Source organism: Heloderma suspectum, chromosome 9 (genome assembly GCF_057233095.1).
Source record: "Heloderma suspectum isolate Gila_16-S chromosome 9, 16-S_ref, whole genome shotgun sequence".
Classification (NCBI taxonomy): domain Eukaryota; kingdom Metazoa; phylum Chordata; class Lepidosauria; order Squamata; family Helodermatidae; genus Heloderma; species Heloderma suspectum.
In genome coordinates this window covers 6,200,186-6,225,797 of record NC_139466.1, presented here as the reverse complement: position 1 = coordinate 6,225,797, position 25,612 = coordinate 6,200,186, and the positions used below count along the sequence as shown (strand labels likewise).

Sequence of the window (25,612 nt, the reverse complement as noted above, 5' to 3'; positions counted from 1 at the left end):
TACTTTAATTTCTATCTCAGTGTCAAGTGATGCATTGCTGGGACTGTACCACAGGCAGGGGAAATCACATGTTTGAATGCTTCCCCCTTCTCCCCAAAACCCTTCTCCCCATAGAAAGCTAGCACCTATGCCCCTTCCCATGATGTGCTACCTTCTGAACATGGAAATCTCCGGCTCTGTTCTACCTGGCTGTGTCAGATGGGGAAGTGAGACAGCAGGAGGCCCCCTCTATCAGCCTGGCTGGGACCAACTGCTGTTTTGTTCCTCCCAGAACCGTCTTCATTAGCAGATGTTCCAACTGGCAGCTTCAGAAGGAGAAGTGCTACAGCTGGGCCCAATTTGGCTCCTCCTCTCCCAGAACTGTCTCCATTAGCAGGCATCCCATCTGGTTGTTTTAAAGGGAGAGTGAGACAGTGAGGCCCCCTGCATCCGTCCACCTGGGCCCAACTTGGCTCCTCCCCTCCCAGAACTGTCTGCATTAACAGATGTTCCATCTGATTGACTTACAGAAGGGTTGGGCAATCTGTGACCCTCCAGATGGTTTGACCTACAACTCCCATCAGCCTAGCCTAGCCTAGCCTTTCCCAACCTGGTGCCCTCCAAGTTGGACTACATCTCCCAGCATTCCTGACCCTTGCCATGATGGATGAGGCTGATGGGAGTTGGAGTCCAAAGCATCTGGGGGGAGCCAGGTTGCCTAGCCAATGGTGAGGGATGGTGGGAGTTGTAAGCGAAAACATCTGGAGGTACCACACATTGACCACTCCTCTCTTAAAGGTGAGACAGGGAGGCCCCCAGCATCAGCCTAGCTGGGCCCAATTTGGTTCCTCCCCTCCCAGAACTGTCTCCATTAGCAGGCATTCCATCTGGTTGCCTTTAAAGGGAGAGGTGAGACAGCAACTGTGAACTGTCTTGACTACACTGGAAGAAAGCAGTATATAAATGTAGCAAGAGCATAAGAAGAGCTCTTCTGGATGGGACGAGAGGCCTGTCTAGTCCACCATCCTGTTTCCCACAGGGGAAAACCAGATGCCCCAATGGGAAGCCCACAAGCACCAGCACTGGTATTTAGAAGAATAAAACATTCTGGGATGGTAAAATCAGATGCACAGAGGGGAAGGGCTTGCTTTCAAATGCAAGGTAGCCCATGGAATAGGACAGGTCATAAATGCAAATAAATAAACAGTGAAGTGCAAATTTGCAATGGAATAGAACGGAACGAGTGGGGTGTGCCTGTGTTCAAAAAAATCATTAAAACACAGCCTTGGTATCATAACTGGAGAACAGGGCCGGCCCTACCATTAGGCAGAGTCAGGCAGTCACTTCAGGTGGAAGATGGTGAGAGGCGGCAGCAAGGTATTGGGGGAGAGACCTATGGCCACACAGCCTGCCCTGTGCCCCCTAAGCTATCCTGCTGCCTTCAGGGATGGTGGAGGATACCGTCCCGTTGCCAGTATCAAAGAAAGGTTCCGCTGCCAGTCCAGTCAGGTTTGGTACATGGGATGAGAGGGCGGAGCCAACTTCTCCTTCACCTCAGGCAGTGAAATGTCTTTGGCCGGCCCTGCCAGAGAAGCTAGTAAATCCAAAGTTCTGATTATTTCCAACGATTTGGCAAGCGGCACCCTTCATGTGGAGTTGTTGCCTGGCTGATAAAGCGCAGTGGAATCCATGTTTAAAGTTTAAATCGCTAGGAAACGCAAACACTGAATTGTCAATTGGCACTTCGCACTTTGTTGCCGAATAGACATTTCAACTCCAGTTCTAACAAGATGCTAAGAATAGCTGCTGGCGCCGATGTCTCAGCAAGCATCGTTTCGCTTGCTGATCGCTTCGTCGAAGAAGTCGATGAACTGCCTTTGGAGAGGCGCGGAGGGCTTGTTCCCTCTCTGAATTCTCCAGCCGTGATCAGTGATTCAATACTGAGAGTTGCTGATCTTTCTTTTGTTGTGGAAGGAGTCAGGGAAGTGGCACTGGTCTCTCCTCCACAGTCCAGTACAGCTCACCTAGAAACAATGAAAAAGTATATTTTGAGCTGGACGACCACAGTAAACATGCCTAATGCTGTTTGTATGGTTGGGGTGGAGACCAGGCCCTGATAGTGATGAAATCCTGCCGCACCAGCTGACTGTTTTAGCTGGCTGGTATGGCAAAGGTCTCTGGTACTATTAGCTGCATTAAGCTGGGTTTTTAAAATTTGTTTTATATGCATTTTATTTGTGCATTTTTCATTGTTGGCTGGTATTAGCTATAGGGTGACTAATACATCTTAGAAATAAAAATGCATCAAGACAATAAATAGCCCCAAATGCTGGACTTCATAACTGGGTACCTTAAAACATCCAAGGTGGTGGCTTGGTTGTTCCCCCAGCCTGTGCTGCTGCATAGTGACTAGGGATGGGGGAATCCCCCGATGTCCGGTCAAGGGGTGGTCCACCTCAAGGAAACCCAGGCCACTTAGGGCACCGTGGATTTCCCCGGAGCCCTGGTCCATCCGCCAGATTTCACATGGCGGCTCTCCGGCTTTATAAAAGACGAGATAAGCAAATGGCAGCTGCCATTAGCTTTTCGTGGGAAAATTACGGCTGTAAAATTGGTGTATTTTATGCCATTTGCAGCTGTAAAACACTTACTAGTTGTTGTCCTTGTACTATGAGAGGAGGAGAACATCTTCTCCTTGGCCCCTTTCTCTATACTGACCATTGTTTCCTAATGTAACACCCATCATCCCTCACCATTGGCTATGTTGGCTAGGGCTGATGGGAGTTGTAGTCCAGCAACATCTGGAGGGCCTCACGTTCCCCACCCCTGTTCTAAACCTCCATCCCAGTCTTCCCCAACCTGGCACCTTCCAGATGTTTTGGACTTCAACTCCCATCTTCCCCAGCCAGCATGGCCAATCAACAGGAATGCTGGGAGTTGTAGTCCAAGATATCTGGAGGGTGCCAGATTGGGGAAGCCTGCTCTATTCCATTCCCCCTCCCCTTAGTTGTCTCTTTTTGTAAGAAGCCCAAATATTTTTGCCCTTCCCTGTAAGGGAGTTGCTGCAACCCCTTGATCATTGTGGTTTCCCTTTTATGTACTCCAGGTCCAGGAAGTGGGGGACAATGGAAGTTTGCACAGCCAAATATGGCTCTCTGGCCCTCCTCTGCATATTCTGGTCTCAGAATCATGAGATGGACAATTAATTGTGAGGTTTGAATAACCAAAATACACATGCAGAGGCTTTCAAACACATTCCTTTTTATTGCAGCAATGAGGACTAGCCACTTTTAACAGATCCAAATCTAAATAAGTTTAGGCTCTGCCTCTCCCCAGTTGTAGCTGTGTATAAAATAGGCTTGTGAACCCTGTTCCAGGCAGAGTCTACAGGGAGAACTGAGGAAGAAGGGCAGAGGCAGAAGAACCACAGCAAGCTCTGCGTGGTACTGAGCATGATTCAGGCTGCAGATGTTGCTCCAGCTAAGTGCTCAAGCCAACTGAATGCTTAAATAGGCTGCAGGCAGATCAGGGGTTCTAACTCCACCCCTAGGTTCTTAAAGGGGCCCTGCACAATTCTGTCCGTTTTGGTCCAGCCCCTCTGAGGGTTCAGGAACAGAATGTGGCATCTTAGGAGAATGGTATGAAGACCTTCTCAGCCATATGGAGGACCGATGGGCAGGCTCGTGGTGTCCGCTTTTCACTGAGCTTCCAGCAGAGCGGGGTCTTCTGATGTGCATTATGGGAGGGGGTCCTCCTCGCTGTCCTTGGATCCTTCTCCTGATTATAGGAGGTCTGGCCCCTGGACCTTGCCTCCGTGCTGTGTTCCCCTTTTGAAGGGTGGAGGGGAATAATACCGAGGCTTCCAAATCATAACAAGCTAGCATTCTGAACAGAAAGAACTGTGCTAGGTAGACCATCTTTCAGCATCATATGGTGAGCGGTCTTTGGCAGCACGCCATTCTGGGAGAGATTCTGCGTGGGCTGTGGTTAACGTGATGTCGCATCCATGCGTGTCTCTCTTGGCCAGCTCATCGGGGTAAGCTCTATATTTGATCTTTTAGGGTAAACCTCCAGAATGTTGCATTGTAGAATATGTTATTTGGCTGACAAGACGGGGGGTACTTCACTGATGTGTGTGTGTGGGGGGGCTTTCTCTAGTCAGTAGAAGAAAGAAGGAGGGGACCCATCTGCATCAGCTTGCTATTCCTTCCCACTTGCTGACAAACAGAAAAAAGCTGTGGCAGCTCACGTCAAATGTCAGCATGTTTTTGAGTTTTCTGCAGTGTGGGTTTTATGTACACCCATTGTGCTGCCAAACTCCAGAGTCCTGTTTGACAAGCGAAACATGGAAGGCAGTGAGCAATTTGATCAGCTCTTATCTTCATGGAATGAATGGCTCCAAAATTGCGCTCTCGCTCTCGCTCTCTCTCTCTCTCTCTCTCTCAGTGCAACTTTGCCAAGCTGCAGTGGAGAGAGGAGGTACAGATCCATGTGCCCAAAGCAAAACAACCTGTCCTTTCATGTGCAAACACCTGCCTTCATTATGGAGGAACAAGGATGTAAGCCAGCTTGGACCAACCAGGTCCCCTCCAGATGTATCGGACTACAACCCCCATTCTCTCCGGTCAGCGAGTCCATGGTGACTGGGGATGATAGGAGGTGCAGTACAACACACCCAGAGGACACCAGGTTGGGGAAGCCTCGTGGAAGCTATAGGGAAGGGCCATAGCTCAGTCGTGGAGCGCATGCTTTGTGTGTTGAAGGTCCCAGGTTCAATTTCCAGTGGAAAAGTTTGAGGCCTACAGAGGCAAAGTGAAAAAAGGTCAGGCCCAGAGGCCTAGAATTTTATTGTTGTTTTGGGGAGGGGGTATCCCCGAGAGGGGTAATTTAATTTCCCCTGTTAAATTTCAGTTTCATTTCCCCAGTTAAGTTTCATTTCTTCAGGTTTGAAACATTATGTTCAGTTTTCGGGGAGGAGGGTCTAAAAAAAGAGTGAGAGAGCCAGTAAAAGCAGAGTCAGGGAGACCAGAGCCTGAAGAGGGAGCAGCAAGGAAGAAGCAGCCTGGAGAAGTCTAAGTACAGCTAGGGTAAAAGAACTTGCATTTTGCCATTTTCATTTTCTCTTAATGCCTTTTGTATGACTCAGCTCTATTGTGTAAATATCTTTAGTTGTGATTTGCTTGCTTTAGTTTACCAGTAAACTGTTGTGGTTAAACCCTGTGTCTAGAGTGTCAGTCACCTCACATCTAAAGCCTAAACCCCACGTTATTGGAAAGGGGAAGGTAAAACAAGGAAGGTGAGACTCTTAAGGAAACAAGAGATCCTTAAGGAGTTGCTCAGGGGATCCAGGTCATAAGGGGAACCCTGTCACCCGGCTTCTCCGACCAAAAGGATCAGGTAGTAGGGACTGAGGAGGGGAATTCTGTTGGCAGTGGCGGCTGGTGCCTATTGGGGCTGGTGGGGCAGAGATTGTCAAAGGAGGGCAGTAGAAGGTCATGCGTGGCAACTGGCAGCCGCATGCCATGCATTGGAGCAAATGCACCTGCTTGTGATGGGATTTCCCTGCCACAACTGGGTGGAGAAGCAGCAGAGGGCCGCCACCCCATTCACCCCAAATATAGAGCCACCTCTGCCTGATGGAGCCCCTGGAGAGCTGCTACCTAGATGGACCGGTGGCTTCTGATTTGGGCACAAAGCGGCTTTGCATGTTCTGTGGGCCATTTCACACATCATGTGGCAGCAAGCCTTGTCTTCCCACTGAGCGCACACTCAACAGGGGAATGTTTTGCAGAGTCCCAGTCACAGAAAAGGAAACTAAGATCATCAGGGGATCGAGCACATTCCAGTCAGGAAGGGCTAAAGCAGGGCTGTTGAACCTCTTTCATCCCAGGGGCCGAATTCAGCTTCAGAGGAGCCTGTGTTCCAGTGGAAGGGGGAGCTGGAGGCAAAAGGGGCAGGAGCAGAGGCAAAGGGGTAGAGCTGCAGTATGAAAAAATACCAGCATATTGTAGCTTAAAGCTGTTCCTGCCAGTAACCGAGCCTTAGGGGAGGCATTGCAACCTTGTTGAATGGGGGGAAAACCTGCACAAAAGCCAGGAAACCACAGTGGTTGGGAGAAGGGTGTGGCCCTCTGGCAAACCCCAGAGGGCCGGATCTGGCCCACAGGCCTGAGGTTCAGCAACCCTGGCCTAAAGTACTTGGGGCTACGTAGCTTAAAGGGGGTGGGGGGATGACTAAGAGCAGGATTACGGGAGATTAGAGAGAGGGGTTGTATAAAATGATGCACAGTGTGGAGAAAATGGGCAGTGAGAAGCCCCCCCCCTTCTCTCATACTTCTGATTGGCAGTAGATTCAGGATAGATAAAAGGAAGCATTTCTTTGCACCTTGCATCATTCATCTGTGGAACTCACTGCTACAAGATGCAGTGATGTTCTCTAGCGTAGATGGCCTGAAAGGGGGTTCAGACAGATTCGTGATGGACAGCTTCATGAACCACAATGACTATATAACAGTGGCTGTATGGAAATGCCATATGCAAAGGCAGTCTGCCTCTGAATACCAGTTACAGGGGAGGAAGAGCCGCGAAGGGGCTCTTCCTATATATGCCTGCCCAAGGACCGAGATCTGTTGGAGGGGCCCTCCTCTGCGTCCCACCAGTGTGAGACATACACTATGGTGGAACGTGGGAGAGGGCCTTCTCTGCTGTGGCACCCCATTGTAGAATGTCCTCCTCTTGGAGGTCCAATTGGCGCAGACATGGTTTCATTTCAGCATCAAGTAAAAACATGTCTTTTTACCAAACCCTTTGAGGGCTAAATGCATTCCCTAAAGTAGCACACTGTTTTAACTGTTTTATTGTTTTAGATTTAAATTGATATTAGCTTGTTTAATGTTTAATATGCTTTTAGCTGTTTAAATTATTTACTGTTTTATACTGTTTACATTTATTTTATCTGTACACCACCCTGAGATCTTAATGATATAGGGTGGGATACAAATGTTTTAAATTAAATTAAATAAACATATTACCTTCTCGGCTCTGCTTGTGGGCTTCCTGAAAGTATCTGGTTGTCCACTATAGGAAGCAGGATGCTGGAGAAGATAGACCTTCAGTTTGATCCAGCAGGGCTCCTCTTGCATTCACCCTGCTGCAGTTTTTTAATCTTTTGTTTTTTTCTTTAATCAGATCAGGCATCCGCCAGGCCATGCTCACGCCGGCCTTCTGCTAGTTCCACCACAGGGAACAGCCATCCTCTTGCACAAGCAACGTCTCCCACATCATCAAGAACATTACACAGGCAGTCAAGAGTTGTGGTACGTTGCATTCAAAATCTACCAAAGAGATGTGAAAAGACGGCCAGAGAAGCTGAGGGAAAGAGCTGAAGGTCTGGTGTAGAAGAGTGTCATGGCCCAGTGGCTAGGCGGCTGTGCTATGAATTAGATATTTCCCAGTCTGAATTCTGCCTTTGCCATGCGCTCAGCCATGCCATTCTCTCTCAGCACCCCGAAAGGCTTTAATTCTGTATTTTGATGATGATGATTTTCCTTTTTATTATTCACCGCTCAGATATTTTATTGGATGTAGAGCGGCATATAAATGGTGTAAATAAATAAATAATCTGCAACATGGCGATGATCATATTGACCTATCTTACAGGGCTGTTGCGAGTACTACAAGATAATGTATGCAAGGCACTTTGAAGAGTTGGATGCTCTATAAACAGCAGGGCTGTCTAATCTCTTTCAGCCCGAGGGCCGGATTCCGTTTTGGAGAAGCTCTCGGGGTCCGCATTTCAGTAGTTGGTGGGGCCAAAGGCAAAAGAAGGCAGGGCCAAAGACAGAAGTGGTGGGACCAAAAATACCAGCATACCATAGCTTAAAATTCATACTGCCGGTACTTAAGCCTTTCAACCTTTTAGAATGGGATGGGGAAAACTGCACAAAAGCTGGAAAGCCACCAAATATTTGGGGGAAAGGGGTGGGACCAGGGGAAGGGAACGTGGCCATCTAGGGAATCCTCAAGGGCCAGTTTTGGCCCATGGGCCTGAGGTTCAGCACCCTGGATATAAATGCTTAGGATGATTATTGATTCCAACCATGATCACTTGCTATGCAATTGATATTCTGCTTTTAAAAAAGAAAACCTTGACTCAGATTCTGTGCCAAGAAAAGCCATCTTCTGCTGCCTGGTCAAAAGGAGCTCTGAAAGCCACTGCAAAGGGAGCCTTTCTTCACACAGTGCAGAGTTAAACTATGGAATTTGCTACCACAGGATGGCCACCAATTTGGATGGCTCTAAAAGGGGGTTGGACAAATTCCTGGAGGAGAAGGCCATCAATGGCTACTAGTCTGGATGGCTATGTGCTACCCCCAGTACCAGAGGCCTATGTACACCAGGTGCTGGGGAACATAGGCAGGAGGGTGCTGTTGCACTCATGGTCCTGCTTGTGAGTTTCCTGTGGGCAGCTTGCTGGCCACTGTGTGAACAGAATGCTGGACTAATGGACCTTTGGTCTGCTCCAGCAGGGCTCTTCATACATTCTTATGATCACTCTGGGAATGTCCCGTTCATTGATATTGTCTCATCTTGGCTTTGAGATCTGACCTGACATCTGAGTGTTGAGGTGCCAGATCACACCAATGGCCCATCCAGCCCAGCAACCTGTTTCCAACAGTGGACTGCCAGATGCCTCTGGGAAGCCCACAAGCAGGGCAGAAGGCAGTGGCTTTGTTGTTTGTGCCTCTTGAGATTTACACTGCCTTTGCTCCACCTGGCTGTCATGGCTGATGGACCAATTCTCCATGAACTGATTAATCCTCTTTCCAAAACAAAACAAAGAAATCAGTTAGTGAGCCTCACCAGTTCTTGTGAGAATCAAGTTTAGGGCATGCTGTGAGGATGTACAATGCGACCTTGCTGAATTTGAGCAGGTTTGGGTCTGGTTCTGTGCCTGGATGAGCAAGGGTAGACAGACTTCAGATTTGCAGGATCTGTTTTGGTTTTTACTGGAACCTCGAGATCCACCAACCTCTGTGAGTTTTCTTCTCCATGAAGAAAACAGATAGGGAGAAGTCTTTCTCCCTCTCTCATAATACTAGAACCCAATGGGGTCACCCCATGAAGATGAATGGTGGGAGATTCGAAATAGACAAAAGGAAGGACTTCACATAGCTCAGAGTGAAACTATGGAATTCATTACGCAAGATGTCATGATGGCCACCAATTTGGATAACTTTAAAAGTGAATTAGAGAAATTCATGAAGAATAAGGGTGCAATCCTATGCATCTTTAGACAAAAAAAAAGTCCCACAACTCCCAGCATTCCCCAGGCAGCCATTCAGGTTGGGGAATGCTGGGAGTTGTAGGATGTTTTTCTATCTAAACATGCATAGGATTGTGCCCTGAGGCTATTCATGGCTTCTAGTCAAGATGGCTGCATGCTCCTCCCAGTATCAGAGGAAGTATTTCTACACTAAAGATTAGTACTTTAACTTCCTACCTTTCATGTATGTTTTAAATTACTTTTATTCATTTATTTCATTCTTTAAAAAATGAAATAAGCATTTAAGTATATTGTCTGTGTGCTTTTATGTAAATGGCTTTTAAACTTTGTATATTGAATTTTAATTTTTTAACTTCTGTGAACCACCCCAGAGAGCTTCAGTTATGGGGCGGTATAGACATGTAATAAATAATACTAATATGTTATTTTATAGAATCATAGAATAGTAGGGCTGGAAGGGGCCTACAAGGCCATCGAGTCCAACCCCCTGCTCAGTGCAGGAAACCAAGTCAGAGCATCTCTGACAGATGGCTGTCCAGCCTCGTCTTGAACGCCTCCAGCGTGGGAGAGCCCACCACCTCCCTAGGTCATTGGTTCCATTGCCACATTGCTCTAACAGTCAGGAAGTTTCTCCTGATGTTCAGCTGGAATCTGGCTTCCTGTAACTTGAGCCCATCATTCCGTTTCCTGCACTCTGGGATGATGGAGAAGAGATCCTGGCCTTCCTCTCTGTGACAACCTTTCAATTGTCATTTCAGTTTCATTTCATTTATTACATTTCTATACTGCCCAATAGCCTAAGCTCTCTGGGCAGTTTACAAACATTAAAAACATTTAAAATGCCTGTGAATACCAGTTGATGGGAGCCCCGAGCGGGAGGGTGCTATTGTGCTCCTGCCCTGCCTGTGGGATTGGGGCATCTGGTTGGCCGCTGTGCAGACAGAACGCACGACTAGTATAGGCCTTTGGTCTGATCCAGCTCTTCTTGTGTTCTTCCGTGAGGCTTGGCTTACTGCACGCATGGAAACCTTAAGCTCTGGTCCTTCTGTGTGTCCACAGTCAAACGGTATCAGCTCCCTGGTATTCGGGAGGTACCTGCTGTATGTCATGTTTTAGGCACCCGTCTCTTTTCCCAAGCCTTCCCTGAATGACTGTGTTGCCTAGTTAGTTTGTTTGGTACAGGGCTGCGGGACCTCCTTTAGCAGCATTCCATTTCAGAGAAGCTCTTGGGGGCCGCATTCCGGTGGTGGGCGGAGCCAATGGCAAAAGGGGCAAGGGGAGGAAAAGCTTGCATATTGTAGCTTAAAGCTCTTTGTTATGCATTTGGGGGGGGTACTGCATGTTAGTTATTGTTTTGAACCTTGGCAGCTCCTCTAGAGTTGGGAGTAGCAGCAGTGGGTGGAGCTTCTGCTAAGTTCTGCAGTTCTGTGTGTGATAAATAAAGGACAGTTGTTTTTGAGGCCTCCTGAGTCATACAGTCATCCCTTCTACATATACAACGCTCTTGCGACCAGAAACTAAGCCTTAAGAAAGGCATTTTGACCTTTTAGAATGGGGGGAAACTGCACCAAAGCCAGGAAACCACAAAACGATAGGAGATCAGGAGAAAGGGGAGGGAAATGGGAAGGGGGTGTGGCCATCTGGGGACCCCCAGACATTCCACACCCCTTGTTTAGTACTGATTGTATTTTTAGTTGGGTTTTAAAATATTTCAAAAATTTTAACTGCTAAAGTTTGGTATTATGATGTATCATGATGTGTGTTACTTTTTGAATTTGTAAACTGCTTAGAGATTGATCGATTTATTTCTAGATATGGTGAGTAGTATGTTAATTGACTACTCCTTATCCCAATCCTTCTTTGCAGTTTTTTTGTTGCTGTCGGCGTGACCGTACTCTTCTCACACCTGTTTGCATTAGGAGATGACTGAAAATGGCAGTCACCAGCTGGTGGTTAAGGCCAGGTTCCACTTCAAGCAGACCAATGAGGATGAGCTGTCCATCAACAAAGGCGACATCATTTACGTCACCCGGGTGGAGGAAGGGGGCTGGTGGGAGGGGACACTCAACGGGAGGACAGGATGGTTCCCCAGTAACTACGTCCGAGAAATTAAATCTACTGGTAGGAGAACTTTTAAAAAATATATTATTGTTGTTGTTACTATTGTTATTGTTGTTATTAATGTCACTTTGGGGGTTTTATATGTTTGGCATATGCTAGGAGATTTTAATATTTGGGAGGGGGCATGAAAGCACAGGACAGCCCATACCCTAAAAAGACAAGTACGTTAAAGAGCTTCACAGAAGCGGTAGCTCGATATGTTCTAGTACGTAAAAGAGCTTCACAGAAGTGGTAGCTTGATATGTTCTAGTACGTAAAAGAGCTTCACAGAAGCGGTAGCTCGATAAGTTCTAGCACAGGAGTCGACAACGTCTGGGGGCCAGGGAGCTGCATTGCCTCCCCTGGAACCCACCAAACTCACAACCAAATTTACCGCTTTGGTGGTGGCAGTGGCAGCACTAAATGTGGTGATTTTGCGGTGGCAACAGTAGCAGCAGGGGAAGAGGCAGGGCCTGCAAAAACAGCCATGTGGGGGGGGGCGTATACAGACCGTATGTTCCCCACCCCTGATCTAGCCTCTTTTTGTGTTCGTTGAAACTTGGGATGATGATTTTAAGGCCTGTTGTTCCAGGGCCCTTCGCTGCGCATTCATCTTTACAATCTTATCATAAGAAGTAGAAACGTTCCTTGTTCCTGTTGCCCTAGATGAGGATGGACAGTTTTGGTCTGTCAGGCAGCTATGAGGAAATCAGATTGAACTAATGCTCTCCAGAGCTGGCTTATCATTGCAGCCATCCAAGTCATGTGATACTGTCTCAGGCGGCAGGCCTCTCACGGAGAGCAGTTCCTTCTCCCTTCCGAGCTGATTGCGTCTCTGTGATGAGCTTTTGATCTCCTTCAGCCTGGCTGTCATATGACGGTCATTTCTCCTGGCACTGGGATGTCAGGAGCCCTTGGGGCACAAAGTTTGGCTTGCCACAGTCATGCTTCCCAGGCCGTGCTTGGAATGCGTGAGGGGCTTCTCTGTAACCGAGGAGGAAATGCTGCAAGGGGGAAGCAATAAATAAGGGCAGAGCTGTGCTCTTGGGAAAGCTGATGGGCTCTATCAACACACTGAATTTGCATCTGCGCTGCTCCCCCTGGCTCTGCATTAAAATTAGATGTTGCACTGCAGGGAGCACCATAAACTCTTTCTAGATTAGGTTTCTAAACTCCGATTGTAAGCTCCAGTTTCATTTTGTGCTACACTGTAAAATGCATTTATTCAATTTATTTAAAGCATTGATATCCTGCCTTTATTTTGCTAGTACAGCATATCATAAGCCAAGGTAGCTTAGAGCAATAATTGTTGGTCAGAACGACCTCTTGAGGCCAGATGGTGTTGCCCCGTGGGCCGGAGGTACTGCCCCCCTGCTCTTGGTGAACTCACAGCTGGGCCTCCGCAGAAGGTCTTTGCACCTGGGCAGGTTCATATGGGAGCAGCTGGCATCCCTGACCCTTGAGGGCTTTACAGGACAAACCAGCACTGGAAGCAAACAGGTCGCCGATGCAAACATTTCACATAGGACGCTTCTAGACCATCGGTTCGCCTAGATCAGTTTTGTCTACGCTGACTAGCAGCAGCTCTCTAGGGGTCTTTCTCAGCCCTACCTGGAGATGCCAGGAATCAAATCTGAGACCTTCTGCATGCAAAGCGGGGGCAATTTTCTTTATTTATTTATTACACGTTTATACTGCCCAATAGCCATGGCTTTCTGGGCAGTTCACAATTAAAACCATAAAATACAACTTAAGAAGACACAATACAGAACTTTTAAAAGTGTAAAAGTACCACATAAAACCAAAGTAAAACCCAGCAGCAGTTACAGCCCAGGGAAGGGTTTTCAGGAGGTGTTTAAAAGATGTTATATTCTCACCTCCCAAACTGCATAAAGGAGGGTTTTCCAGAGGGTGCCACAGCAAAGAAGGCCTGCCATCGTGGTTCTTCATGGAAACATCCTGTTCATTTTGGAATGACCAGCAAGACCTCCTCTGAAGATCTTAAATATCATATTATTAATTTTTAATTTGTTCTTTTCTCTGAAAAAGAAATGGCAATACCACTGAGCTATGACTAGGGATGTATGGACTGTGTAAAATCCGCTCTGTGTTTCATGGATTGTCAGGCAGCTTTTGTTCCATCATCCACTCACAAACGGATGCAAATTTTTGTTTTTGTCACGCAGGAAAATGCACAAATTATTCTGCAAGAGGTTTTGTAACAATTTACATCATAGACCTACATACTTAACTTTTAGTGTCTTGTCCCCCATTCCGTTCAATTTTTCCTCAGCAGAAACGTGCGTATTTTCCTATGAACAAATATGCGTACATTTTGGGAAAGTAAAACAAAAACGTCCACGGACTCCACGTGGCCTGAGGGGGTCATTCCTCAGTGGATTCCACGGGTTGGATCCTTCGAAATCTGAGCTCATTTTAGTCCGTCTTGAATTTCTCCAACATCCTGAGCTATGACCCTTCCCTTAAGACATAAGAATATAGATAGCTATCTTATTCCTAGTCAGAGATTTGATCCGTGTAGCTTAGTGTTGTCGACCCTGACTGGCAGCAGCTCCCCAGGATCTCAGGATGGTTTTCCCCAGCCTACCTAGAGATGCCGGGCACTGAACCTTGGACCTTTTGTATTGAAAGCATTTGCTCTATCTCTGAGCTACAGGCCTTCCCTCTTGAGTGGAGGTCATTTCTGAGCGCTGACAAAATGTAGCATGCCATGTACATTGATGGCATGATAAAGATCATATATAACACATTTTCTGGGCTCTTCTGGGTGCCATGGACACATTTCACAAACACAAACACACCCCAAACACTAACAACACAAGCAACATTCAAAAGGGTGGTATATAGGCACCATTCATGAATGGATCCGTATATGGATATTTGGTCTGCTTTCACTGATGTTTATGTATAATCTACTTTTTTTTTCTTTTTTAGAATGTTGTAACAATTGAAACAGAGACTTTTAAAGGACGTAGTTATATCAGTGATTGTTTTTCTCTTTTCCAATTTTTTGTTGTTCATGTTTTTGTTTGTTTTTGTTGAAACTCACAATAAAAATCGATACAAACCCAAACAAACAAAAACACACACACACCCTATCGTGGCCTTTACAGCGGATCGACATCTCTATACAGTTATTCAGAGCAGTGGCATCAAAAATGAAAATAGCTGTAATGATAGCTAACCTCTGATAGGAGATGGCAGCTTAAGAAGAAGGACATCTCTAAGGAGTGGCTGGGTCTTGACCAATCGCATTATCCAGTGTGAGCCAATGGCATCATCAGCCCAAGTTGTCCACTATTGGGCACTGCCCTGGACGCCATGTTGCAACCATGTGCCTTGTGGTTAACCCTATGAGCGCGACCTCTCCGGCAGCCACTCAGTGATGGTGGATGACCATGACATCATATCCTAATGGTATGCTCTGGCAAGATATATCCTTTGCTCCTGGAGAAGGTATAATCCTAAACATGTTAGGCTTTTCTGTGTGATTAAAACTGATCATGCATTCCAATGCTATTTTGAGGCTCCATCTCCTATTTTGCTCACCTGTGTGTTTTGCAGTGGAGCCAGGGCTCACAGGGACACAGCTCTGGCACTTTTTTTTATTAACGGGGGCCCAGAAAAGGGATGTCTGAGAAATCTGCAATGGAACCAAATGAATTCAGATTTTTATGAATCCGACCCATGGATCCTGCAGCAGACCAGCTTTTCCTCTGTCGGGTGGATTCCATGGACTTGAAGACCATTCTTCTAACCTTCGGGAATTTTCCACAAATTTCGTCATAGAAGAATACGCAAAAATTTAAAAAATACCTGGCTGAAAATGTGCATTTTCCCCATAGACTAAAGCATGAAAATGCGTGCGGGGGGGCGAATTTTCGCACTTGCACATTTGCACAAATTCACATTTGCGCAAATGCGAATTTGCAGAAATTCAGAAACTAAAACACATCCAATGCCATCGATGGGTGGACAGCAGAACACGGCGCCTGACAACCCATGAAATAGACAGAACGGATTTTAAGCAATTCGTACATCCCTAATGCTGTCATCATCTGCCACCCCCACCCCACCCCCGGATTCCCTGTTCCCTCTGAGCTTAATTACAGTTCCCTCAGTACCGGGGCAGAAATGAAGTTTCCCAGCAGCAATATATACTTGTGAGCTATCCCTGTCATAGTGGAAAGAATTTTGGGGTGGCGTGGTCTTGAATGGACCCATTTGCTCTACAAAAGACCTGCTCCTGGGGGAAATGAAAAGTGCTAGAACTGGACATGGATCAACAGAGCTGCCTGCATTTGGGGGGACTGTCCTTGTGGGTGTGACTATGGGGACCATTGTGAGGAGCTCCTGCACTTCAAAATTTACCAATACCCCACTGGCGTTTGGGGCTGTCCCCTTTTGTTTTCCCGGCAGACAACAAGCACGTTCCATGCCCCCAGCATGCATCACCAACCAAATGCAGAAGTGACTCAATTTGACGGGTGGAACTCTTTCAGGAATTTCCAAAGCCACCTGCAGTATGCTAGATCTAATGACACATGAGTTTTTGTTGTCTCCTTCCCTCAATGCTGCAGCCCTGCAATTAAGATCCCTGCAATTAAGATCCGGTTCTTGTCTGTGTGATCATTTAAATGCTGCTCGAGCGGCTGATGTGCCTTTTTGTTCTCCAACAGAATAAAGGCAATTGCATATAAAATTTCCGCTGTTTCTTTTCCTCCAGATAAACCGCTTTCTCCTAAAGCTTTGAAAGGGGCCGAAAGTCCTCAACTTACAAAGAATTACTATGCTGTGGTAAGCTCATAAAGTCTCGATTATCACTCACTGCTATTAATTAGAATTATTATTGCTATATTAGGGAGCAATCCTATCTGGATCGACGGTCGCCTCCAAGCCCAGGGGCAACCACCTATCCGATGCAGGGCAGGAGGAGTGGTGAGGAGCAGATCTCCTCCTTGGTCCTCCTGCCCTGCTTTTGCAGCTAGACAGCCAATTTCGGCTGTCTAGCCGCAGGACCTCAGAGTGTGGGGAGAAGTGGTTGGACGACACATAGAATGTGTCATACCGGTATTTCCAACCTCCCTGCCCCACCTTTCCCCCAGTAACGCCCCATTTTCACCGCTCCACACTGCTGTTATGAGCACGGAGTGCGGGGCCAAGCCACGCTGCCAAGAGGCAGCACAGGAGGTGGGAGGGGTCAGTTCTCCGGGAACCGATCTCAGAGCACAGGTTGGTTTCTGGAAACCAACCTATCCTATGGCTGTCTAGCCACTGACTAGCAGCCATAGGATTGCACCCTTAATCACTTATTTTTAACTATTGTAAGCCTGCAGGGGGCGAACATGCATCCCACAAATGTTTATGGAACCTGGAGGCTATCCAAAAACCTGAAATATCCAGAAGCCTGAAATGCACACAGAGAAAGAGATATTGCATGTTAGCAGTTAAAACCTGGGGCATAAAGTTTATTTCATAGCAGAGGCTCATATTAGATCCAGTGGAACCTGCAACAAACTGTTGCAGCATGGGATGCCCCTGTTCAGGATTCCAGCTCTCCTTTCTCTTTAAATCTGTTTGACCGATCATCAAGACTTCTTGGTACCTACCATGTGACTGAGTTGATGCATAGCATATGACATTAACGAGGAAAGGAAATGCTTCAGACAGAAGACATTGCAAGTCTCGAGAACTGGGACACAGAATACATTGGCATTTAAAAGAAATGTATTCTGGTGTGTCAAATTTCCCTGTCTCGGTGTTTCCTGCTTCGAATAGAAATTGAGGAGAGGCTGGTTAATATTATTTTTTAACCCAAATAAGTGTCACTTTTTAAAGTTGCAATGGTTGCACCAGAAGGGATGCCAGAGGTTAAATGTGTTCGTGCTGCATGTGTTGGGAAAGATTTTATTATTAGAAATAGAGATAAAGGGTTCCATGCCTAGATGTACAAAATTCCTTAGCAGCCACAGCCCTCATAAACTCCGCAGCTGGGACCTTGTCTGGCAACGGAGAGTGACTCAACTGTTCCGCCTATCTTAATAGATGCACAGACTGAGTTGGATGGAGAGCAGGGATTTGGGGGAGGGGGTGCTGTGGGGAAGGATTTCACAGCTCCCCTTGCTAACTGCCCTTGGCTTTTTAGACCCTGGAGTGTCCCATAGTAAGCAATGGCATCAGATCATTGGCTCGCCGATCCCTGGAAGAGTCTAGGCTGCGATGTTAATATCTTGGCTGACACTGCTTGCAGTTTCTTTCCCCAATCAGCAGCCTTGTTGGCCCAAGGAATAATGAATAAGTGCCCGACATGCAGAAATCTGGGTCCAAGCCCAGCAGCTCCCAGTAGCAAGATCCTCCAGAAGTGAAGAGACTTCCATGGCGCAGATACGTTCAATGAATGTGTGTTATTATGCCATCAGACTCAGTGGCCTGGTTTGGACATAACTGTCGGGTATCTCTTTTGTCCCTGCTGAACTTCAGTAGCCAAAATCAAAACACAGACAAGAGGCTTCTGTCCACGACTCTTTAATCCTTTTACTTCAATGGGTCATACAGATGCTAATTGTCAGTAACGCACAGTCTACAAAGGAAATGCCTTCAGGGAGTTCAAAGAGAAACCAGGAAGATTGAAAGTTGCCTACCATTTGAGAAAAGGCGGGCACGCTTCCCTAACTTGAGGGGTGGGGGTGGGGATCTCCCTCTGTCTCAAGAGGAATCTATGGGTAGCTGTTCCTGCCGGGCCAATCGGGCAGATCACCTCAGCTCCTCACCTGCCATCTCTCCCTTGGCCCTGCGCCTGGCGTCTTAAGAACTCAGGCTGTCCAAGCCCCACCTCTCCCAGTTCACTATCTCTCAAGGGGGTGTATTAAGAGAGGCTCTCTCCATCCAGCTGGACTATTGAAACCTGAGGAGTCTGTCCCTCCCTGTCTAGAAAAGTCTGGGAAAGTTTCTCCCCCAGTTTTGCTGTTCCTCTTTGGACTCTGAGCTACTCTGCCACTGCCTGTGCTCAGAGGCACCCCTGACAATAACACTAACCCATGGTATGGGTTGTTGAATTCTGGGTTGTTGTGGTCTACCAACACAGCCGTGGTAACAAACCATGGTTTCTTAACCATGATTGTATTTATTTATTCATTCATTCATTCATTCATTCTTTCATTTCATCTCATTTCATTTCATTTCTATACTGCCCAATAGCTGAAGCTCTCTGGGCAGTTCACAAAAAGTTAACCAGAAAGAAAACCCATGGTTGGTTGTTGGGTTGTGAACTCTGGGTTGTTTAAACCATGGGTTGTTATTACATGTGAACCCAGAACCATGGGTTGTTCATAAGTTGTTTTTCCAGGCTACAGAGGTAGCAGGCAAGAGTGGTAAAAAAAAAAACTGGCCGCTCTACATGCCAGTACCGCAGCGTCACAAAGGCATTTGGGATACGGGGGGGGGGCAAGCAAAGGAGGTGAGAAACAAGCAACCCAGGGATTGAGAAAACAAACCACGGTTTGTTTGATCGTCTGCCAGACAAACCCTGGGTAAGGCAACAAACCATGGGTTAATGTTATATGCGAACCAAGTCATTCATTCTTTACTGATTTAATTTATTTCTATCCTGCTGTTTCCCAAATGGCTTGGGCCAAGTAGTAACAACAGTTCAATAAAGCGCCTGCAATAAAACAGTATTTGCCCCCGCCACACACACACTCAATACTGGTTCTGCACTCCTGCCTTAGGGTTAACTAGCAAATGTAGCCTGACCTCCCCTTTGCTAATCAACATTTCTCAACCAGCAGTTTTAAAGTACATAAGATTGTCAATGTTATTTATTGTTTTAAATCCCACTGGGGTTTTTTTAAGTGTGTGTGTAGTTTACTTGCTGCTTATTGTCTGTTATTAACTATATATGTGTCAATATATATGTGATATCTGGATTGCACATGCATGTTAAAATATGCAGAGACACTAAACTTGGCAACTGTCATACACTCCGTGTTTCATCCAGTCTCCTTTTCCTTGACACCTATGAAGGCGCTCCAGTTTATTTAGATCTGTTCATTGATAACACTCTTTGTGATATATTTAGGGCGCAATCCTATGCATGTTTCAACAGAAAAAAGTCCTACGGCTCCCAGCATTCCTCATCCAGCATGGGGAATTCTGGGAATTGTAGGACTTTTTCTGTCTAAACATGCATAGGATTGCACCTTTACATCAGTTCATTCATAACACGCATTCTCTGTCTCTTACTTACTTACACACTCTCTCACTTCAGGTTCTTCAGAATATTCTGGAAACGGAGCGGGACTATGCCAAGGAACTGCAGTCACTTCTGGGAATGTACCTCAGGCCTCTCCAGTCCTATGACAAGTAAGATTAGCATTATTGTGGGTTGATCTCCTCCATTAACATGGGTAGATATTTACTCTTGATTGATACAACTTCTCAAAATATTGTAAATACTTGATTCCCCCAACCCCAAAGCCTGTACTGTATATTCTGGCAGACTGAAATATATTTTACTTGACCATGCACATTTCTGTGTATCCTGAAGACTTTAATAATGGAGACTGCTTTTGAACTTTGCTCTCCCCCCGCTTTTTCCTGGTTGTTGTTTTTAACATTTTATGGCTACGAGAGAGAGAGGGCCCTTTCAGTGGTGACACCCCAGTTGTAGAACACTCACCCCAGAGGGGCTCACCTGGCACCTACATTATGGTTTTTCTGGTGAAGAGCTTTCTATTCTCCCAGGAACTTTAAGAACTGTTTGTAGGTATGTGTGTTTTGGTGCCTTTATTCTGCTGCTGGTTTCAAGTTGATTTTATGATGTTGTAGTGGTTTTATTCTTTGCTGCTGGTTTTATCTTGGTTTCATTCTGTGCTGTTTTTATTATTTGTTGTTGTTTTATCATTTGTATTTTATATTTTTAAGAGGGCAGTCCTATGGCCCCTAGACACCATCATTACCTCTGCTGTCCTTCCACTCTGCATTTCGGCTAGACAGGCATTTTTGCCGGTCTAGTTGAGGCATGGCGGGAGGGGGAGGGAAGGAGGCTGTGGAGTCCGGAAGATTCCTCATAGGCCTGTCTCCCCAGTCCCTTTCCCTCCACACCCACGGGAACATCCTCTTCGCCTTCTCTCCAGCCTCGGAGAGGCAGCTGGCACAGTTCTCTCCACACCAGCTGTGAGGGGGAGCGGGAGGGGAGCTTGGATTCCTGGGTCCAAGGTCAGAGTACTGCCTCCAACCTCAGATCCAGAAATCCAAACTATCCTGTGGCCCCTAGATGCTCTCTAGGAGCCATAGGGATGCTCTCTTAATCATTTAAGCTGACTCCCAAAATGGCAAAACAGCACGGGAGGAAAGAGTCATACTCATGGTACACAAACTGTGTACAGGAAATGGAGGAATGGGCCATTAATGGCCAAAACACTGAGGATTATTTATAAAGGAGGTGGTCAGAGCCTAAATGAAATTGCTTGGTGCATGAAACAAGGGCTGTTTTAGCCCCCAGAGGTACATTTTACATGCAGGTTTTCTTTGCCCACTGGGAGATGTCATCTTGGTTTTTGAATACTTCCAGGCTGAGTGCTATGGATATTGCCTCTTTGCTTGGGAACGTGGATGAAATCTACACCTTTCAGCAAACACTCAACCAGGCACTGGAAGAGTGTGCGAAGTAAGTACTTGCTATTATATATGAGAATGTTTTCATTTTTTTTAAAAAAACTTAACTAATTGAGAGATAGCGGAGGTCAACTGGAGAAGGGTTTCCATCGGGCACTTGGGATGGAGGAGAATTTTGTTCCATGTGCGTATTGATATGAACTTCCAAAATTCGCACATTGCGAATCTACATGCAAACCGGAATGCAGTTGTCCTTTGATATTCGCATTTCTCCAAATTTGGCAATGCCGTTCCCCAATCTAAAATGCCATACAAAAATTGTGTATAGTACGGAGAAACTACAGAGAAATGTGATTATTGGGGAAAGGTATGCACAAAACTACGTATATTGGTGAAAGAAAAGTGCAAAAGAGCATTAAGGGGAAACTGTAGCATGCTTTATGTGCCAATTAAACGTCCATTTCTTTACCCAGGCCTTCCCTGAGTGAGTGTGCTGCCCAGTGTGTTTGTTTATAATTATGGTATTGCATTGGTTTTAATTGGTGTTAATGTTTTTATTAATGTTTTATATAAATGTTTTAGCAATTTTAGGTATTTTAATGTATATCATAATGCATTTTAATGTATTTAACCGCTTTGTAAACTTGTTAAAGTTATTTTAAAACATGGCCAGTGGTATAGAAATCTATTAAATAAATAAATGAAATTTAATATGTTCTTGCAAAAAATGTGTATATTAGGCAAAAGTGCATACAATAATCCATATATCAGGACAAAGTGTTTACAAAAACCCTTATACTAGGAGGACTGCGTACAAAGGTCCGTATGAATTTCCACACAGATCTTTGGAATACATAGACAAAAACATCGCAAACTGATGAGGAAACAAGATGGAATTAAATGAAGACTGGGGAAAAATGGAGAAGCCAAGAGAAACCAAAACTGACAGATCTGACTGATCCCTAGCTGGGACACAAGAGATCTAATTGCAAAATTCTTCGCAGCCTCCGAACTGCTCTGTGGTGTTGGGCAAATTGTCTCTTGGCTTCAGTTGCTCATCTCCATATTGTGGATGGGGAAGGGGTGGGCTGGAGCTGAATGACAGGGGCTTCCCTAAGGTGAGCAACCAGTTGAGATTTGAACCTTGAACATCCCAGCTCACTGCTCCTTCTGTTCAGCTCTGTGCAGTAACGATCCTTCCAGTGGGCTCTAAAAAACCTTTGCTGTATATCATCCGCAGGCATCTGGAACACCAGCAAAAGGTGGGCGGATGCTTCATGAGCTTGATGCCCCAGTTCAGATCTCTGTACCTCACCTATTGCGCTAACCATCCTTCTGCAGTCAGTGTCTTGACACAACACAGGTAAAAAAGCAACAACCAACAACAACACAAAACCCATTGAAAATGGCCACAGGGCCGGCCCTACCATTAGTCAGAGAGAGGCAGCCACCTCAGGCAACAGATCATGTAAGGGCAGTAAATGGTTAGTTATTCACTATGTTGTGATTGTATTTCTACTTCCAGGGATGGAAAGAGGACCTTATGGGATTTTCTGCCTCATGTACTAAAATGACTTGCCTGGTTTGGGGTACTGCACACCTTGACCTGGGGCAATGCGGGGGTTGGGGGAGTAACGTGCTGCTCTGCCTTAGGCTGCAAAATGTGTTGAGACGGCCCTGAGTGCCCACCACAAAAAACAAGAACTGCCATGTTGGATTGTCTGGTTCTGTATCTTGTCGTGCACCTGTCTTCCAGTGATGAACTGGAGAAGTTCATGGAAAGTCAAGGGGCAGCATGTCCAGGGATACTGACCTTAACCACGAGCCTCAGCAAACCATTCACACGGCTGGATAAATACATCTCCCTTCTGCAAGAACTTGAGCGGCACATGGAGGTACACTCAGCGGGTGTGGAGTGGCTAGGGATGTTGGAGAAATCCGCAACAGATCCAGACAAGACCAGATTTCTATGAATCCGACCTGTCAATTCCTCAGTGGAGCAGCTTTTTCCAAGTCATGTGGATTCAGTGGACTTTCAGTCTAGTTTTTCACTTTTGCAGGGATTTGCACTAATTCATATTAGCGCGAATGCAAATTAGCATGAGTGCACATTAGCGCAAGTAGAATGAAATTCTGGGTAAAAAAACCCCACAATTCCGTCAGTGTGCAGACGATGGAATGAAGGATGCCTGACAATCCACAAAACACAGACGGAACAGATTTAACAAAATGCACGCATCCCTAGCAGTGCTGGTTAGTTGCAGATTTGTCCCATTGTGAGCTCTGAGCAGTCAGTTGGCTCCTTCCTGCTGATCATGACCTCTTCCCTTGCTGCTGTGCTCCTATGGCAGCCTTCCCCAACACAACTCCAGAAGTGTTGGACGACAACTCCCATAACCCCACTGCTGGCTGTGGGATTATGGCAGCCAGGGGTGTTGCTAGGCACTTAAAAGGTTCTTGGCCCAGGCCCATAGGGCACAAATCTGCATAAAATTTGCATATGCTAATTTCTATATATGCAAATTTAGAAATAATTCCTAGGGTTTTATTTAAATTCCATAGAAGGCAAAGCCAGCCAATTAACTTCTCATCCAAATCATCTCAAAGTCTTCAATTAATTTGCCCAAATCATCCCAGAACAAAGGAAAAAGGTTTTTTTTCTAAGCTTAATTGGGAAGATTTTTGGTGGGGAGGGGTATTGCAGGATGTGGGGAGGGGAGAGTTGACCCTTCCCTCCCCAGCTTCAATCCCCCTTGGAAATTGCCCCCTTCATGACAATTAAACTGAGATAGAAAAAAGACTTCAATTGGCAATGGACACTCAGGGCCCCGGGAAATAGATTTGGCTCCCTGGGAAATAGATCTGAGGCCCTGGGAAATAGATTTGGGGCCTGAACCTCATAGCCCCAAACCTAGCAACGCCTCTGATGGGAGCTGTAGTCCAACAGATCTGGAGGTGACCAGGTTGGGGAAGGCTGTTCTGTGGGTTTACACTGCTGAGCTTCTCAGCAGTGTAAATGTGCTTTGGCCAACTGCTGACCAAGAACAATAAACCAATTTCAGGCTTAAAATAGTATATTGTTGTTGTTTTGCAACACCTTTGGGCCCCACACCTAGGGATCCCACAGACAAGAGCCCCCCGGATCTACTCTTCCTATACTCCCTGCACCCTATACTTCTTCCATTGGCAATTAGACCGAGAACCAAATAAGTTTAATACCGGAAGCACCAATAAGGACTGTAACAGACACACACGTCGGCCTTGTTCCGCTGCCACCTGACCTGCTGCATCTGGGTGTTTTTTTTATCATAGCGCCCTCTTGGGGTAGGTGGGCTTTCTGCCATTCTCAGTCCTTTTTGCTCTTCCAAACTGACTCTGGGTTCCTCCCTTTTCCTAGGAGGCACATCCAGACCATGAAGACGTCTTGAAAGCTGCCATGTCCTTCAAGTCTCTTGTGGTAGGTCTCAAAAACAGGGTCCGTGAGTCACATGTCATGACTGGTGAAATGATCTTCCACAACTGAAAAGGCGTACTAAGGGGGTAATCATTTTTCCCCATTTAGGGCCTGGCTACACATTAATACGCATCTTGTAAAAATCCAGGGGAAGGATCCAAATGGGCATTTACTCCCCTACTGATTCTTTCCCGCCCCGTCGAATCCCTTCCGCAGGTGGTGGGTCCTGTTCCGCTGTGCAGAACAGGACACAGCCAGTTCCGCTGTGCAGGTGGAACCCACCACTCACTCAGGGGAGATTTCATGCTTCCTGAAGGAAGCCCCCAAATGAGTGGAAACACTTGTTTCCGGAAGGAGGCGGGTCAGTGGACTCCCCTTACACGAGCTCCACCCACCTGCCTCCTTCCAGAAATGAGTGTTTCCTCTTGTTTCAGGTTGCCCTGGAAACGCTGAATTCCCATTGTGCCACTGGTGGGGGCTGCGTGCGCGACACCATTGGAGGGGCACAAGAAAATCAGCAGGGGCATAAGTGCCCCGTTGGATTCTTCTGCAGGTGCTGACCAGTCTGAAGTTCTCCCCATCCCTCACAGACAGGCGGAAAAAACTGGAGCCGGGTTGTATTAATTAATTAATTAATTAATTATGCCCCACCTTTCCTCTAAGGTGCTCAAGGCAGTGTACATTGTTCTACCCTGACTCACCGTTTTACCCTTACAGCAGGATCTGAACTTGGTAGGCTAGGCCCAGGGTCACCCAGTGAGCGTCGTGGCTGAGTGGGGATTTGAACTTGGGTCTGCCCAGTTCTAGTCCGACACTCTCGCCACTACACTACGGTGGCTCTTCTAGGGGTGTCTGGCATGTTTCCCAATTCTGCTTATCCTGTGTCCACTGCTGTAGTGGAGCCAGGGCTTGCAGGGGCAAAACATCATCCCCCACCCACCCACCCCACACGCTAGATGACCACAGAATTTTTTGGTTTTCAGGAACCATCCTCGGAGTCCGCGCTCCAAGGTCAGTTCCCAGAAAAGCGCCTCCCCGCCCTCGCCCCCACTGCCCCGTAAGGGGCATGGATCATCCCGGGCTCTGCACTCGTAAGACCAGCTCGGAGCAGGGGGGAAGGGGGTGTTCCTGGGGGGAGGGAGGATGGCGGAAGCATCG

At 46.6% G+C, this 25,612-nt stretch overlaps 1 protein-coding gene across 6 annotated transcripts in view; it reads left to right on the top strand.

Moving 5' to 3' along the window:
- The window catches only part of ARHGEF6 (Rac/Cdc42 guanine nucleotide exchange factor 6), an 86,034-nt gene that overhangs the window by 23,761 nt on the left and 36,661 nt on the right, over nt 1–25,612 (top strand). For all 6 annotated transcript variants that reach the window (XM_084813655.1, XM_084813653.1, XM_084813657.1 and 3 more), the window contains 8 exons: nt 7,167–7,294; nt 11,184–11,385; nt 16,112–16,182; nt 19,652–19,746; nt 20,957–21,052; nt 22,241–22,363; nt 22,757–22,895; nt 24,398–24,457. In XM_084813655.1, coding sequence (XP_084669781.1) covers nt 7,167–7,294; nt 11,184–11,385; nt 16,112–16,182; nt 19,652–19,746; nt 20,957–21,052; nt 22,241–22,363; nt 22,757–22,895; nt 24,398–24,457 — 914 coding nt within the window. The remainder of the gene's footprint in view (nt 1–7,166; nt 7,295–11,183; nt 11,386–16,111; nt 16,183–19,651; nt 19,747–20,956; nt 21,053–22,240; nt 22,364–22,756; nt 22,896–24,397; nt 24,458–25,612) is intronic.